At 38.9% G+C, this 12316-nt stretch overlaps 1 protein-coding gene across 3 annotated transcripts in view; it reads left to right on the top strand.

Moving 5' to 3' along the window:
• Positions 1 to 12316, top strand: part of LOC131129359 (contactin-associated protein-like 5) — a 60883-nt gene that overhangs the window by 17482 nt on the left and 31085 nt on the right. For all 3 annotated transcript variants that reach the window (XM_058072831.1, XM_058072833.1, XM_058072832.1), the window contains exons 3-5: positions 154 to 347; positions 4586 to 4733; positions 6491 to 6685. In XM_058072831.1, the coding sequence (XP_057928814.1) occupies positions 154 to 347; positions 4586 to 4733; positions 6491 to 6685 (537 nt within the window). The remainder of the gene's footprint in view (positions 1 to 153; positions 348 to 4585; positions 4734 to 6490; positions 6686 to 12316) is intronic.

Consider the following 12316-nt stretch of genomic DNA (forward strand, 5'->3'; position numbering starts at 1 on the left):
CTGGTGTAGAAGGAGGTCTTTTGGTAAACAACCAAAAACTTCACTTCACTTTTTTCACAATAGTAATTTGACTACCCACCGACCTCTAAACGCCCCTTACTCTCTGACAGGCAGTATTTTATGAAGTGATGTGCCACTCCTCCCTCTTTACAGGAGCTGGAGGTTGGTCTCCTCTCGTATCAGACAGATACCAGTGGCTGGAGGTGGACCTGGGGGCGAGGACCCAAATCACAGCTGCTGCGACGCAGGGACGTTATGGCAGCTCAGATTGGCTGACCTCCTACCTGTTGATGTTTAGTGACACAGGACACAACTGGAGACAGCATCGTCAAGAAGACAGTTTTGGGGTAAGTGTATATCACCATAACATACGTTTTTATGCTCGGTTTGGTTTGCCACATTACAGTTCAGATTTTTAAAGCGTGATCTGGCTTATATGTGTAGAAGAAATAGCAATCACCGATTCACTGTTGTAAATATTGTTATATGCATATCAAATAAATGCAATATTGTACAGAGAAGCGATGGGCCCTGTAAACAAGAACGTGAAACCCCAACAGACTTGCACCGAAATAGGAAACTGTGTGAGCTGTTCCAAACTGAACCAATATTGTAGAAATGAACCTTTCGAGTTGAAAAACCCGTTTCCATCATAAGGTCTCTGAAGTCTGGATGATGATAACTTTCTTAATTTTTTTCCCAATATGTGTGCATGTAAATAGAGTGATGCATAATGCCATGTGCAAAATTGATGTCATTCCTTATATATCCTACTAGAGTTTGGCTTCTGCATTGTTCAAGAACTACAAAGAGTGCTTAGAACTGGATGGGAGGATACAGGGAGCATTACAGGGTCACTGGATTCAGAGTTGAGTTTTAGCTTTGTTGTGGGTTATGGCCACAAAAGTAGCCTGTGTTATGATTATTATTATTGTGCTTGTTGTGAGATATTTTAAACGTGCAATAAATGCCTGTTGATTAAGTCTGGTGCTTCTCTCACCGGACATTACAGCAACACCAAGTGGCAGATGTAGGCTACTACATTCAAAATTAGTATGCATCTTCTGTCTTGTATTTGCATTTGAGTTAGTTCATGTCACCATTTTTATGCTTCAAAATGCTTAATAATTTGAAAAAATTCATGCAATTTGCCAAAATATGCTTTTTTACACGGCACGGCGGCCGAGTGGTTAGTGCGCAGACCTCACAGCTAGGAGACCAGGGTTCAATTCCACCCTCGGCCATCTATATGTGGAGTTTGCATGTTCTCCCCGTGCATGTGTGGGTTTTCTCCGGGTACTCCGGTGAATGTGAGTGTGAATGGTTGTTTGTCTATATGTGCCCTGTGATTGGCTGGCGACCAGTCCAGGGTGTACCCCGCCTCTCGCCCCAAGACAGCTGAGATAGGCTCCAGCAATCCCCGCGACCCACGTGAGGAAAAAGCGGTAGAATGAATGAATGAATGAATATTCTTAATTAATAAACAGTATGTTTGAAAAACCATGATAGGGTGAAGCCATAAAATTGTAACTATGGTTAGGCGAGGGATGACTGTACAACACTATAAACCACAAAAGGTGAAAATACAAAGAATGAAAAAAAATTTATGAAATTTTTTTTTTAAAATACTCTCATACTTCACAAATCATCTGACGATCAAATGGGCAGATGTGAATAAAAAAAGTCTAACTATACTTGAACATAGTGTGGGAACATGAACAATTAGATGTCACCACCATCTTCTAAACAAAAACAACTTTCAATATATCATAGTTTATCCACATCACACTTGAGAGTGGCAAAGTATTAGAAACATATAATGCAGTGCTGTTGACACCACTGCAACATATTAAATTGATATCTGTCTAACAGTGCCAGTTAAAAATGAGCTTTATTGTTCTTTATTGTCAATCCTACCTGTATGTTATTCAGTTGTTGGTCCACAGAGTCTACCGCCAACAAGATTGCTTTGTGTGTGCAGAAGACAAATGGTGGTTTCATTTGCGACGTGCTTCTGCTTTATGTGCTGATACCAAAGTTGCGAGAAAGTGGCATTTTTTATAAAGGTGAAGAATTAACGAGACGATACCCAACTAGGGTATCTACAAACCAACTATATTTCCATTCTTTTGCAGATTAAAATTCACAATTTTATGTTTGTACAACTCTTGTATTGGATGTGATTGGACCAAGCAGGTGTACCCAATGTTGTGATTGATTGGCTGATACTTCATTAGTATCACTTTGTCTTGATATCTCCTGTCCGTGTGAGCCAATCAGCTCCCCGCCTCTTTGTCCGTTCTACCAAACTGTGTCCTGTTGATGCAATTTGTTCCCCAATTTCTCATCAGTATTTTTGCATCACTCGGTGTGTGGTTTGTTGTTCTGCTTTGGGAGTTTAACCGCCTGCCAAATTTGTAATTTATATTGTGTGGTTAAATGCCATGTCCTTGCCGTGATATTTTACTTATTTAAAGGCAGTTTGTCTCACTCTTTTCCTTCAACTGACATTACATGGTCTTTGGAGACAGACATTTCTTCTCTAATTAACTTAATTTTGCATGCATATGGGCACAATTCATTGCAAATAAGCATCACCACTGGGGGGGAAGACTGTTACAGAGGGTTCTAAACATCCTGACTTTTATTGGACTATTTTCTCATTGTTAGGTTAGGTAGGACTTTATTAATCCCGAAGGAAATTACCAGGTAGTCTGTTGTGCATAAACATCCACACACCATCACATAAAATACATTAACAAAGCATTAATACACAAACAGAGTCATTTAAAAAGAAATAATAGAAATCCAATACATACACAGTATATTACCACCGCTGCTAATAAGAAACACCAATATTATTGTACATTGTACAAGTACATGGTGATGTTAGTTTGTAGTGGAACCCCGTCTCGTTCCATTTCCAGAAGTAGCAGCATTGCAGAGCCTGATTGCACACAGGACAAAAGAGTTTTAAACCTCTGAGTTGAACAGGCCAATGGGAGGAATCTGTCACTGAGAGAGCTCGTCTGGTGAGGAAAAAAACCCAAAAAACAGTTTTCAGTGGGTGACTGGTGTTCTTCTGAATTGATCATGATTTAGTGTCCTGTCCAGACTCCAGCCTCATCCCGACCACAGAGACGCCCCTGTCTCTGTGTTTTTTTTTTTTTTTAGTTTTTTTTTGCACTTACACCTCCAACGGAGTGCTGCATGAAACATCACATTGGACACTATGGACTTTTAAAACATATAAAAGCTTCAAGCAATCATTAAAAGCGGCAAGTCTCCTCAAAAATAGTGCATTCTGTGCTGACTTTTGTTATATATTTTCCATATTTTCACACCACTTCAGCTCATTGTCAAATTGTAGTCCTAAGTAATTGTATGTGCAAACCACCTTTATCTCATTACCATTGATGCTAATGGAATGTGAAGAACCATCAACCATCTCTGATAAAGTCCTTCACCAGGCTGTGATACTTTCCCTCATCAACCTCCTTTATGCATTCCTCAATTGCAGCGTAGTTTGAGAATCTACTGCATGTGACATGTATCCGAATTGTAATTAAAATCAGTGGTATAGAAAGTGAAAAGGAGTGGTGAAAACAACGTGCCCTGTGGAGCACCTGGGCTAATGATCAGTGTTGAGGACCTACAGCTCCCTATCATGATGAACTGTGTCCAAGAGTTGATAATCCAGTGCACAAGAAGATGGTCCACATGAGACAAGTGAATGTGATTCTTCCTCAGGCTTGTCTTCCCGCATTCATCCTCAACCTGTGTTTCTGAAAGCTTGTCAGAGGGAGCTCATCTTTCCGTAAAAATGCAGAGAAACTAAATGTGATGCTGCTCAGAGACATTTTGTGAACTTAATGCTCCACTGCCCAGACGGATAAGCTTTTCAGAATGCTGAGATGACAATTAGTTACTCTCAGATAAGCCAATTTCAGTCACCAGACATAAGAGTACACGTCATCAACACTCAAATTCTCAAGAGGAGAAGACAAACTGAAGCAAAGGTCATGTACTTGAATAATTGTGTTATGCATAACAGAAGTTTTCCCCAGAGTATTATTCTTTGTGGCCTACAGTAGCTTTTTAATGTCAGCCGGAGTCACAGTCATAGTTTCACAATCTCGAAAGGCAGTGGTTGTGATATCGGAGGTCATCACTTGAATAACAAAGTGCACAAACCAAAGTCATTATCTTTAACATATGCACTGCTAATGGATATGGATGCCTACTAAAACGTGATATCGCTGTGGCACCAGGGCTGATTTAAATGTTAGTAATCGTACTCCAAATGCACGCATCTCTCTGTGCTTCATTTCGGGGGTTCGAGTAATGCAGACTCAGCACCTACGAATGCTTGAGTTGAGAACCAGAGTGCCGCTTTCAAACTGTGGTATAACTGTTTCACAGAACAATGGGTGACATCACCCTTAATTGACCTATCAAGGTAATACTGCTCTGCCATGTGATGTGTATGATCCCACATTTATTTGGACTAAAATATGAATATACGTATACTGCTGAGCCATTTTGGAAATGTGTAATGATTAAATGAAAATGTATGTTTCTCCAGGCTCTTCCAGGTAACTCTAATGCGGACACTGTGGTCCAGTATAAACTTGATCACCCAGTGGTTGCCCGCTTTCTACGTCTCATCCCTGTGGCCTGGAACCCAACTGGGAGGATTGGACTTAGGCTAGAAATATACGGATGTCACTATGGTACCTTTTCTCTGATCTTTAATACGCTTAAAGTATGCATTGTTCAGATAACATAATAAGCGGTTGCTGTCTTGAGCTCATACTCAATACTAAGACTCATACTAAGTACACAAATGTGTGTGTTTATATATATATATATATATATATATATATATATATATATATATATATATATATATATATATATATATATATATATATATATATATATATATATATACATATATATATATATATATATATATATATATGGGCTGTCAAAAATAATGTGTAACTAATTTATTTCATTAGTTACCCATTAGTTACCCACTAGTTATCTACTTATTGTGTGGAAATATGGGGTAATAACTATAAAAGCAATCTTCACTCGCTAAATGTACCGCAAAAAAGGTCAGTAAGGATAATTCATCATGCCGCCTACAGAGAACACATTAACTCCTTATTTCCAAAATCACAAATATTTAAACTTGGTGATATAGTTAATCTTCAAACAGCTTAAATAATGCACAAGGCTAAAAATAACCAATTACCTAAAAATATCATCCAATACTCTACAAAAGAGGAGAAATATAATCTCAGGGAAGAACTAAATTTGAATTATTTCAGTATGTGGAATCAAACTATGGAATGGATTGAGTAAGGACCTCAAACAATGCACAACGATGAGCCAATTCAAGAAACAATACAAGCAGTTGATGTTTGCTAAATACAAGGATGAAGAGTCTTGAACCAGTCATGATGTGCTATATATATCACTATATTGACACTTACTATGGTACCCATTATGTCATTGTATGGTCATATCACCTCGTACTTCGGTATGTGACAAAAAAAAAAAATTATATCAGAAAGGCAGGAAAATGTAACAAATGTAACAGTTACTGATTGTAAAAGTACCAGATGGAGGAGTAGGATTAAATAAACTTTGCTTCTTCCTACTCCTTTTGGACATGTGGAACTGTGAACTGATTATGGGATGCACTCAATTGTAATCTGATGTATGTTCAAATGAAATAAAACCATTACCATTATCATTAATTACGTCAACATTTTTAGTGTAATTAATGCATGTGCACCAGAGCAAGCACACCTCTCTGTTATAACGGCAGACGGAGGCACAGTGGAGCGCCCCCACACAGTCACACAGAATCTGACACTCAGCAGTACAACAGCAGTACAATTCCAAAACCATATACTGTAAATATCTCCAATTAACACATTTCTCTCTTCCGTTCATCCTGGGAATGACACTCAGAACATCACAAAAACTTTTCTTTATAAAGAAAAATAAAGAAAAAACACAAGTGGGATATTCTTATAGCTCACTTCATAAGTCTTAATTTGGATGTACAATTTGCGACATTTAAGTATGCGGGAAAATAAACCCCTCATTGCTCATAATAATTCAATTATTGTGTTACAAACGCAAATAGGCATATTTGTGTTGCAAATGTATTATTCTTTTGAATGCATATTGTTTTGAGAAGCCAAACTATTTACTTGGGAAATCCCGGCGACTATTTGGAACTATGTTCTTCATCACCGATTTACAACCAGAAATCTTTTTAATTGTGCTTCTGACTCCAAAATGTGTTTACTTAGAGTAGTACACAGGAGATGGTAATTTAATCAGGATACTGCTTAATTTCTAGAAGTCTAAAAATCCTGTAAGAAATGATTCTATGATGTTTTTCTGTGCCCAAAGATACAAATATTACATTCATGTTGCTCGTTGTTTCACCTCTTTATTCTTGTAGCGTCTGATGTTGCCAACTTTGATGGCAGCAGCAGTATACTATACAGGCTGAACGCCAGACCGAGCCCAATGGCCATTTCTCTGAATCTGAAAACCCTAAGGAATTCTGGGATGGTGTTCCATGCTGAGGGAAAAGGAGATCACAGCCTCACTCTGGCATTAGAAAATGGCAAGCTGCTGCTCTTTCACCAACAAGGTATAGTCATATTTCATTCTACATGAATAGGTTGCTTGGCTTTGTTGTCTGTGTAATGTGATCGTATAGAATGTGTAGACTCTCAAAAATGTACACTGTATATAGCACTATATGGCATATTCCTTCACGCTTCTTTACTTTTTACAGTGCCACTTTCTTGTTTCCCCTCACTTTGATACATCCCCTATGTGTGTGCTCTCTTTTAATGTATGATGGATGCTGCAACATGTGAGGACAGATTCTGTGGTGCACAGTGGGCAGCATTTTCACTTCTATGGGCTCCTCCTATACAGACTTGTGGAGACCCTGCAGTGTGTGTGTGTGTGTGTGTTGAGTCCTGTTGCAACACATAGTTAGGCAAGTGAGTACTTTGACCACAAAACCACCGCTAGACAAGACAATTGAAACATCAAGACTGCGCCAAGAAATATCTGAAGACAGACTGGTCCAATATGATGACTCTTGAAAACCAAATGAAAGGACCCGTGGCTGGATCAGACCCTGAATCTTTAAATCACATATCAGCAGGATAAAGGTGGGTCCTAGTGTGGACTAGCGTTACAATCCGGGGTTACATATTTCAAGTCACCCAAGTTTATTAATGAATACCCTAAAAATATCCTGAAAAAGCAACAAGGAAGTATGAACAATCGCAAATGAACAGAAAAAAGCTTTTGATGAAAAATATGTTCTTTGGACACATAATCAGGTACAACCTATTTCAAACTCAAAATAATAAATAATAATAATACATTTTATTTGTACAGCGCTTTTCAGAGTACTCAAAGATGCTTTACAGTAGAGAAAAATAAATAAAAATAGAGTTGAATAAAAACAGAGTAAAAGATGGCAGCAGAAGTTGAGACAGAAGTTATGGGTGGATGTTTTTGGGACCAATGATGATAATATCTGTTTGGTCACTGTTAAGTTTGAGGAAATGTTGTTCCATCCAGGTTTTGATGTCAGTTAAGCAGTTGGTGAGGGTGGAGTAGATGTTGGAGTTGATAGAGGTGGTGGATGCTGAATGTCATCGGCGTAGCTGTGGAAATTGAGGCCATGACGGTGGATGATATTACCAAGTGGGAGGATGAAGAGGAGAGGACTAAATAGAGGGAAAGAGGAACACCAATAGCCCATGTGGCAACATGGACCCAAATATTCCAATTGCATTTGGTTTATTTGCTCAAACGGAATTTAACTTTTGTATTCACCTCATTCCGAAAGAAAGGTGATCATATAATCAGATTCCCAGGGGTGGAATATTCCTTTCCCCAATCCAATTGAGGTATCTTGTACCCGCTCAAATGGAAAGTTGTCAGGGTGCGTTCTTCTTTGTCGTGTTTTTCTTCTTCTGATGTTTATTGGCGGTTGGCAAGCAGCTTTCGGTGTGCATTACCGTCATCAGTGGAACAGAATCTAAACCCTTCTGTACTTTATTTAAGTCCATTTTTTCTTTAAAAAAGAATATGTATGTCTATATAAAACATGTCCCGAGTTTAATTATAAAATATTAGCAAGATTGAATTTTATATTATCTTGTTTAAATTTATCCCGGGTGCGTTCTTTCAGTGCATGCCCAGATATGACGTAACACGCAGTTCGAGATGTTCTTCAGTTTTAAAAATGGAGGCGAGCAATCGGCACTGGACTGCTGAGCAAAGTTTGTTTTTGATCCAAACTAAATTTCAAGACTGGACGAACGAAAAACTCGCAATACGGAGTTATTCCAACAAGTGAAAGAAAAACTTGATGATGTTTACGCTTTACTGCCCCATTACTATTCTGTTTGATTATAGCGGCGCATGTAGACAAGAGATTGGAATATTCCTTTCCATGTATACCATTGTTTTCGGAAAAGTCATTCGGAAAGAGGAAAAACTCATGTAAAAGTGACTCAAGATGCAAATGGTTTGGTAACATCAGCACATGGAACAAGAAATGCCATCAGGAATGCAAATTAGTAGCTAAAAACCAGTGCTACTGGTGAACCATTGCCTCCAACCTTAAGCGAGAAAATGAAACTAAATTGCAAGACGTGACTTTTACTTTCTTAAATATTCAGGTTTTGGGTTTATTAACATTTTGTTTTTTCCAAGAGCTTTGTTGTTAATAAACAAAATGAATCCACACAAACCAACTTGCCTAATAATAATCACTACTGTATATCAACTTAATGTGATCAGTACAGATGCACTATTGGGATCACGTTTAGCCTCTTTCATACAGATTCTGCAAAATTGGCGCATCAGATATATAACAGTACAGTTGGCATGTATTTGTCTGTGACTTTCACAATGAAACCCGGTGATGCAGGATATTGCTGTGTCTGTGTGTGTGGTCACACAGCGACACAGCTTCCCTCAAACACATAATTAGATAATGGCGACGGCGTCTTTTGTGACATACAATGCGTATCAGGCTCCCACAATTGCTTTCCACACAGCAGGGTGGGAGAAGTGGGTCTCGGGTGTCTCAATTCCCTTTCATACAGCCGCTGTCTTGCCTCTGTTACATCACAAGGACGACAGATGGAAGTGACCTGAATGATAAATCTGCTGCATCCATCGATTCTACTGTATATGAACATATTATTTATTATGAATAATGCAAAGTTCATGAAATAATAAATTAAATTAAGCATAGAAAATATGGTTAGGACTCAAAATACAGTTTTTACCATTATTAGATACCTGTAGACATGAAATAGCACCCCTACAGTCACATCACACTCCTATTATCTTGGTTTGCAACACATTGCTCAACTGTAATGCACATGCTAAGGGATTATTTGAGTTGCTCTGCACTATTTATTATACTTTGATTTGACTTCTGTTTTTTTATTGATATATTTTATATAGATCTCATAAAATGTTGTTGTCTTTTACTTTGTGCCTTACAGCATGCTAGGGAGTATAATGTTAGGGTTAGAGGGTTAGGGTATAGGAGTGACGGAGGGTTTGCTAACTGCTATCATATCAAAATTACTCGAGAATGGTATGTCCTATGAAGATGAAACCAAGTCCTACCCCCGCCTAAGTGGCCATGAGCTTTCGTTTGGGACCTCGACTTTCTGTGACCACCGGAAGTGGACGTAAACGTCAAAAAATCGAAAAGCTCAATCGAAAGCTCGTAGCCGAATTAGGGGAGGCGGAAGTTGGTTCCAAGTCGATACGACGCAGATATTATTCTGTTTTTTTTAATACGTATATATGTGGTTTTTGAACCGTGTATCTAGATGTGTATCAAATCATCCATTGCAACGAGATGTACAACCTTGCCAAACACTGAATATGATTCTGGTCATTCAGTATTCCCTCTGAGAAATCCCCCTCTGCACTTGGACAAAAGATAATCAAAAGTGATGAGTTCAGAGTCGTGGAGTTTTAATTCCCAGGTGGCTTTGACTATTGTCATTCCGCTCCTGTAAGATCTAATCCACCATCAGTTTGACTGACTGACTTTGAGCGATATCTGTCCTGCATGACCAAATCTGTTTCTCAGTTTTGCTATCGTTGACTTGAATAAAGTTACATTTAGTTACAAAGATATAGAACCAAGGTCATAAAAATTGTCCACTTCAATCATATCAGTGTCACTGCATCTTGTTTTCTAGTATTCTGCTGTTTTCCTACCTGCCTGGCAACTACTTTGCCCCATTTCTCAGCATTTTACTTTTTTTTTTATTACTATTATTAGTATGACTTATTTACCAACCTTTCTCATGTTGCCCCAGATCTGCCCTGCTCATTTTTTAAGGGTATTATTTACCATTATTAACAGCATGCTTTTTTGTGCAGGTCCCCTACCATCGCTCTACTGTATACCACATGCCTTCCCTTCCCTTTCCCATGAGTTTGCAGTCAGCAGACAGTGTAATTTAGCTCAATAACTCAAAGCATCCATCCAGAGCCACTGTTTTCCGTTGGCTCAACAGTGAGAGAGGAGCGAAATAATAGATATCTATTATATTCGTAGCAGCATATATGAGCTTTTCAGAGTCTACTCATATTTATTCTCTGAGGTCTTCTTAAATACACAAGCATGTCACATCACGAGATTAAGTATTAAAGTCAAATATGGCACCTATCCACAATTGTTATGTGAGACACTTCTGTGCGTTCTAAAGATATAAAAACAGATAGAAAGAGACAGCTTACTCTATGTAATGTGACAGACCTATGCCGCCTACAAAAACATCCAACAAGTTTTTTTGGTTTTACATACATATATACATGCTGTCACCTAGTGGCAGGGGTGGCCAGGGGTGTTTGGTCACTCTCCATCCACCCCCATGGCTGGGGACACTTTTGACAAATGTGGCTCTGTGGTGCAGAACATTTCACTGCAGCACACAACTTTCCGTGGAAAGTTTGAAAAGAGCTACGTATTCTCTAGAGGAGCTGTCAATAAAACCGTGTCTTGCATGAACTGCAAGTGTTGACTTTGACTTCAATTCAAAAGCATGAGGTGACATGTAAACAAAGGAGTCTATAGTTAAAATAGATTAGATTTCTTTGGATTGCACTTTTTTATTATGCCCTGTATGGGTTTGGCTGCCACGATGGTGAGCAGAATCCAAAAAGTATGCATTAGAATCATGTCCCTGGCAGACTGCTCTGCTCTCCGGCCACCCCTTTGGCCATCTAGACAATTCAGGTACCAGGTATCTTATTTCCACCTCTCCGTGAGTAATGATCTCACCTTGGCCACCACTATAAACATTTCATACTCCACTAATTTACAGCGAGCATTACTGTTTTTGGCTTAATTTTGCTATTCATACCGCATACCTGGCCGGGAATTGATCCCATTGCATGGAAGGTGGAAGCATGTACCATCACAAACACACCTGTAACGATCCATGTGTTAGACAGCGTAACAGTTTGTTTAAATTCTTGTTTCCATGCCTCAGTTCCTGTTTGTATACTCTTATTTTGTAATCCTTTCCTCCCTAACTTTGTTTTTGGTTCCACACTCGCAACTATTCCTAGTTTGAATCATTCCTCATCCCTAGTTCAGGTGCACTGTCCTTGGGTTGTGGAAGCATTTTTGTTTGTTTGCTCCTTGTGTTTGATTCTTGTCACTGCATCACAGTCATTATTATGAAAAGAGTCTTTTACCTGCACATTTGGTCCTGCTCTCCGCATCCTTGGGGTCGAGCCACAATGCGTAATCCCAGACGTGACAACACCCGTCAGTAAAATTGCCTCAATCTACCAAGAAGTTGAGATAAATTGACGAGCTCATTAAGATGTACATCCTCTCTCCAAAACCATCTCATTTGTTTCCTGCTTTGCATTCATTAAAATGTCAGTTTGCTATTATGTTCTTCACTGCTTCCCGATTCTGATCAATTGTGGGCTGTCATGGGACGCTGTATCCCACATCATCAAATACACAGTGAGCCACTGAGTGTGTCCTGTCCTCGTGTTTCATGGACAAATAGTGGAGAATATTCAAGGAGTACCATAGTATTACATAACTTTTAGTATCTTCACCTGAATGTACATGTTTCAGAAACATAGGACGACATGTCACCCATCCTTTTAGGTGTGAGCATGTAGTGGAGAATGCATGTGACAATGTTGACACAGTGGTACAGCTAGGGTACACGTCTTAGTGTAGTACTCC

This window comes from Doryrhamphus excisus, chromosome 5, assembly GCF_030265055.1.
Source record: "Doryrhamphus excisus isolate RoL2022-K1 chromosome 5, RoL_Dexc_1.0, whole genome shotgun sequence".
NCBI classification, from domain to species: Eukaryota; Metazoa; Chordata; class Actinopteri; order Syngnathiformes; family Syngnathidae; genus Doryrhamphus; species Doryrhamphus excisus.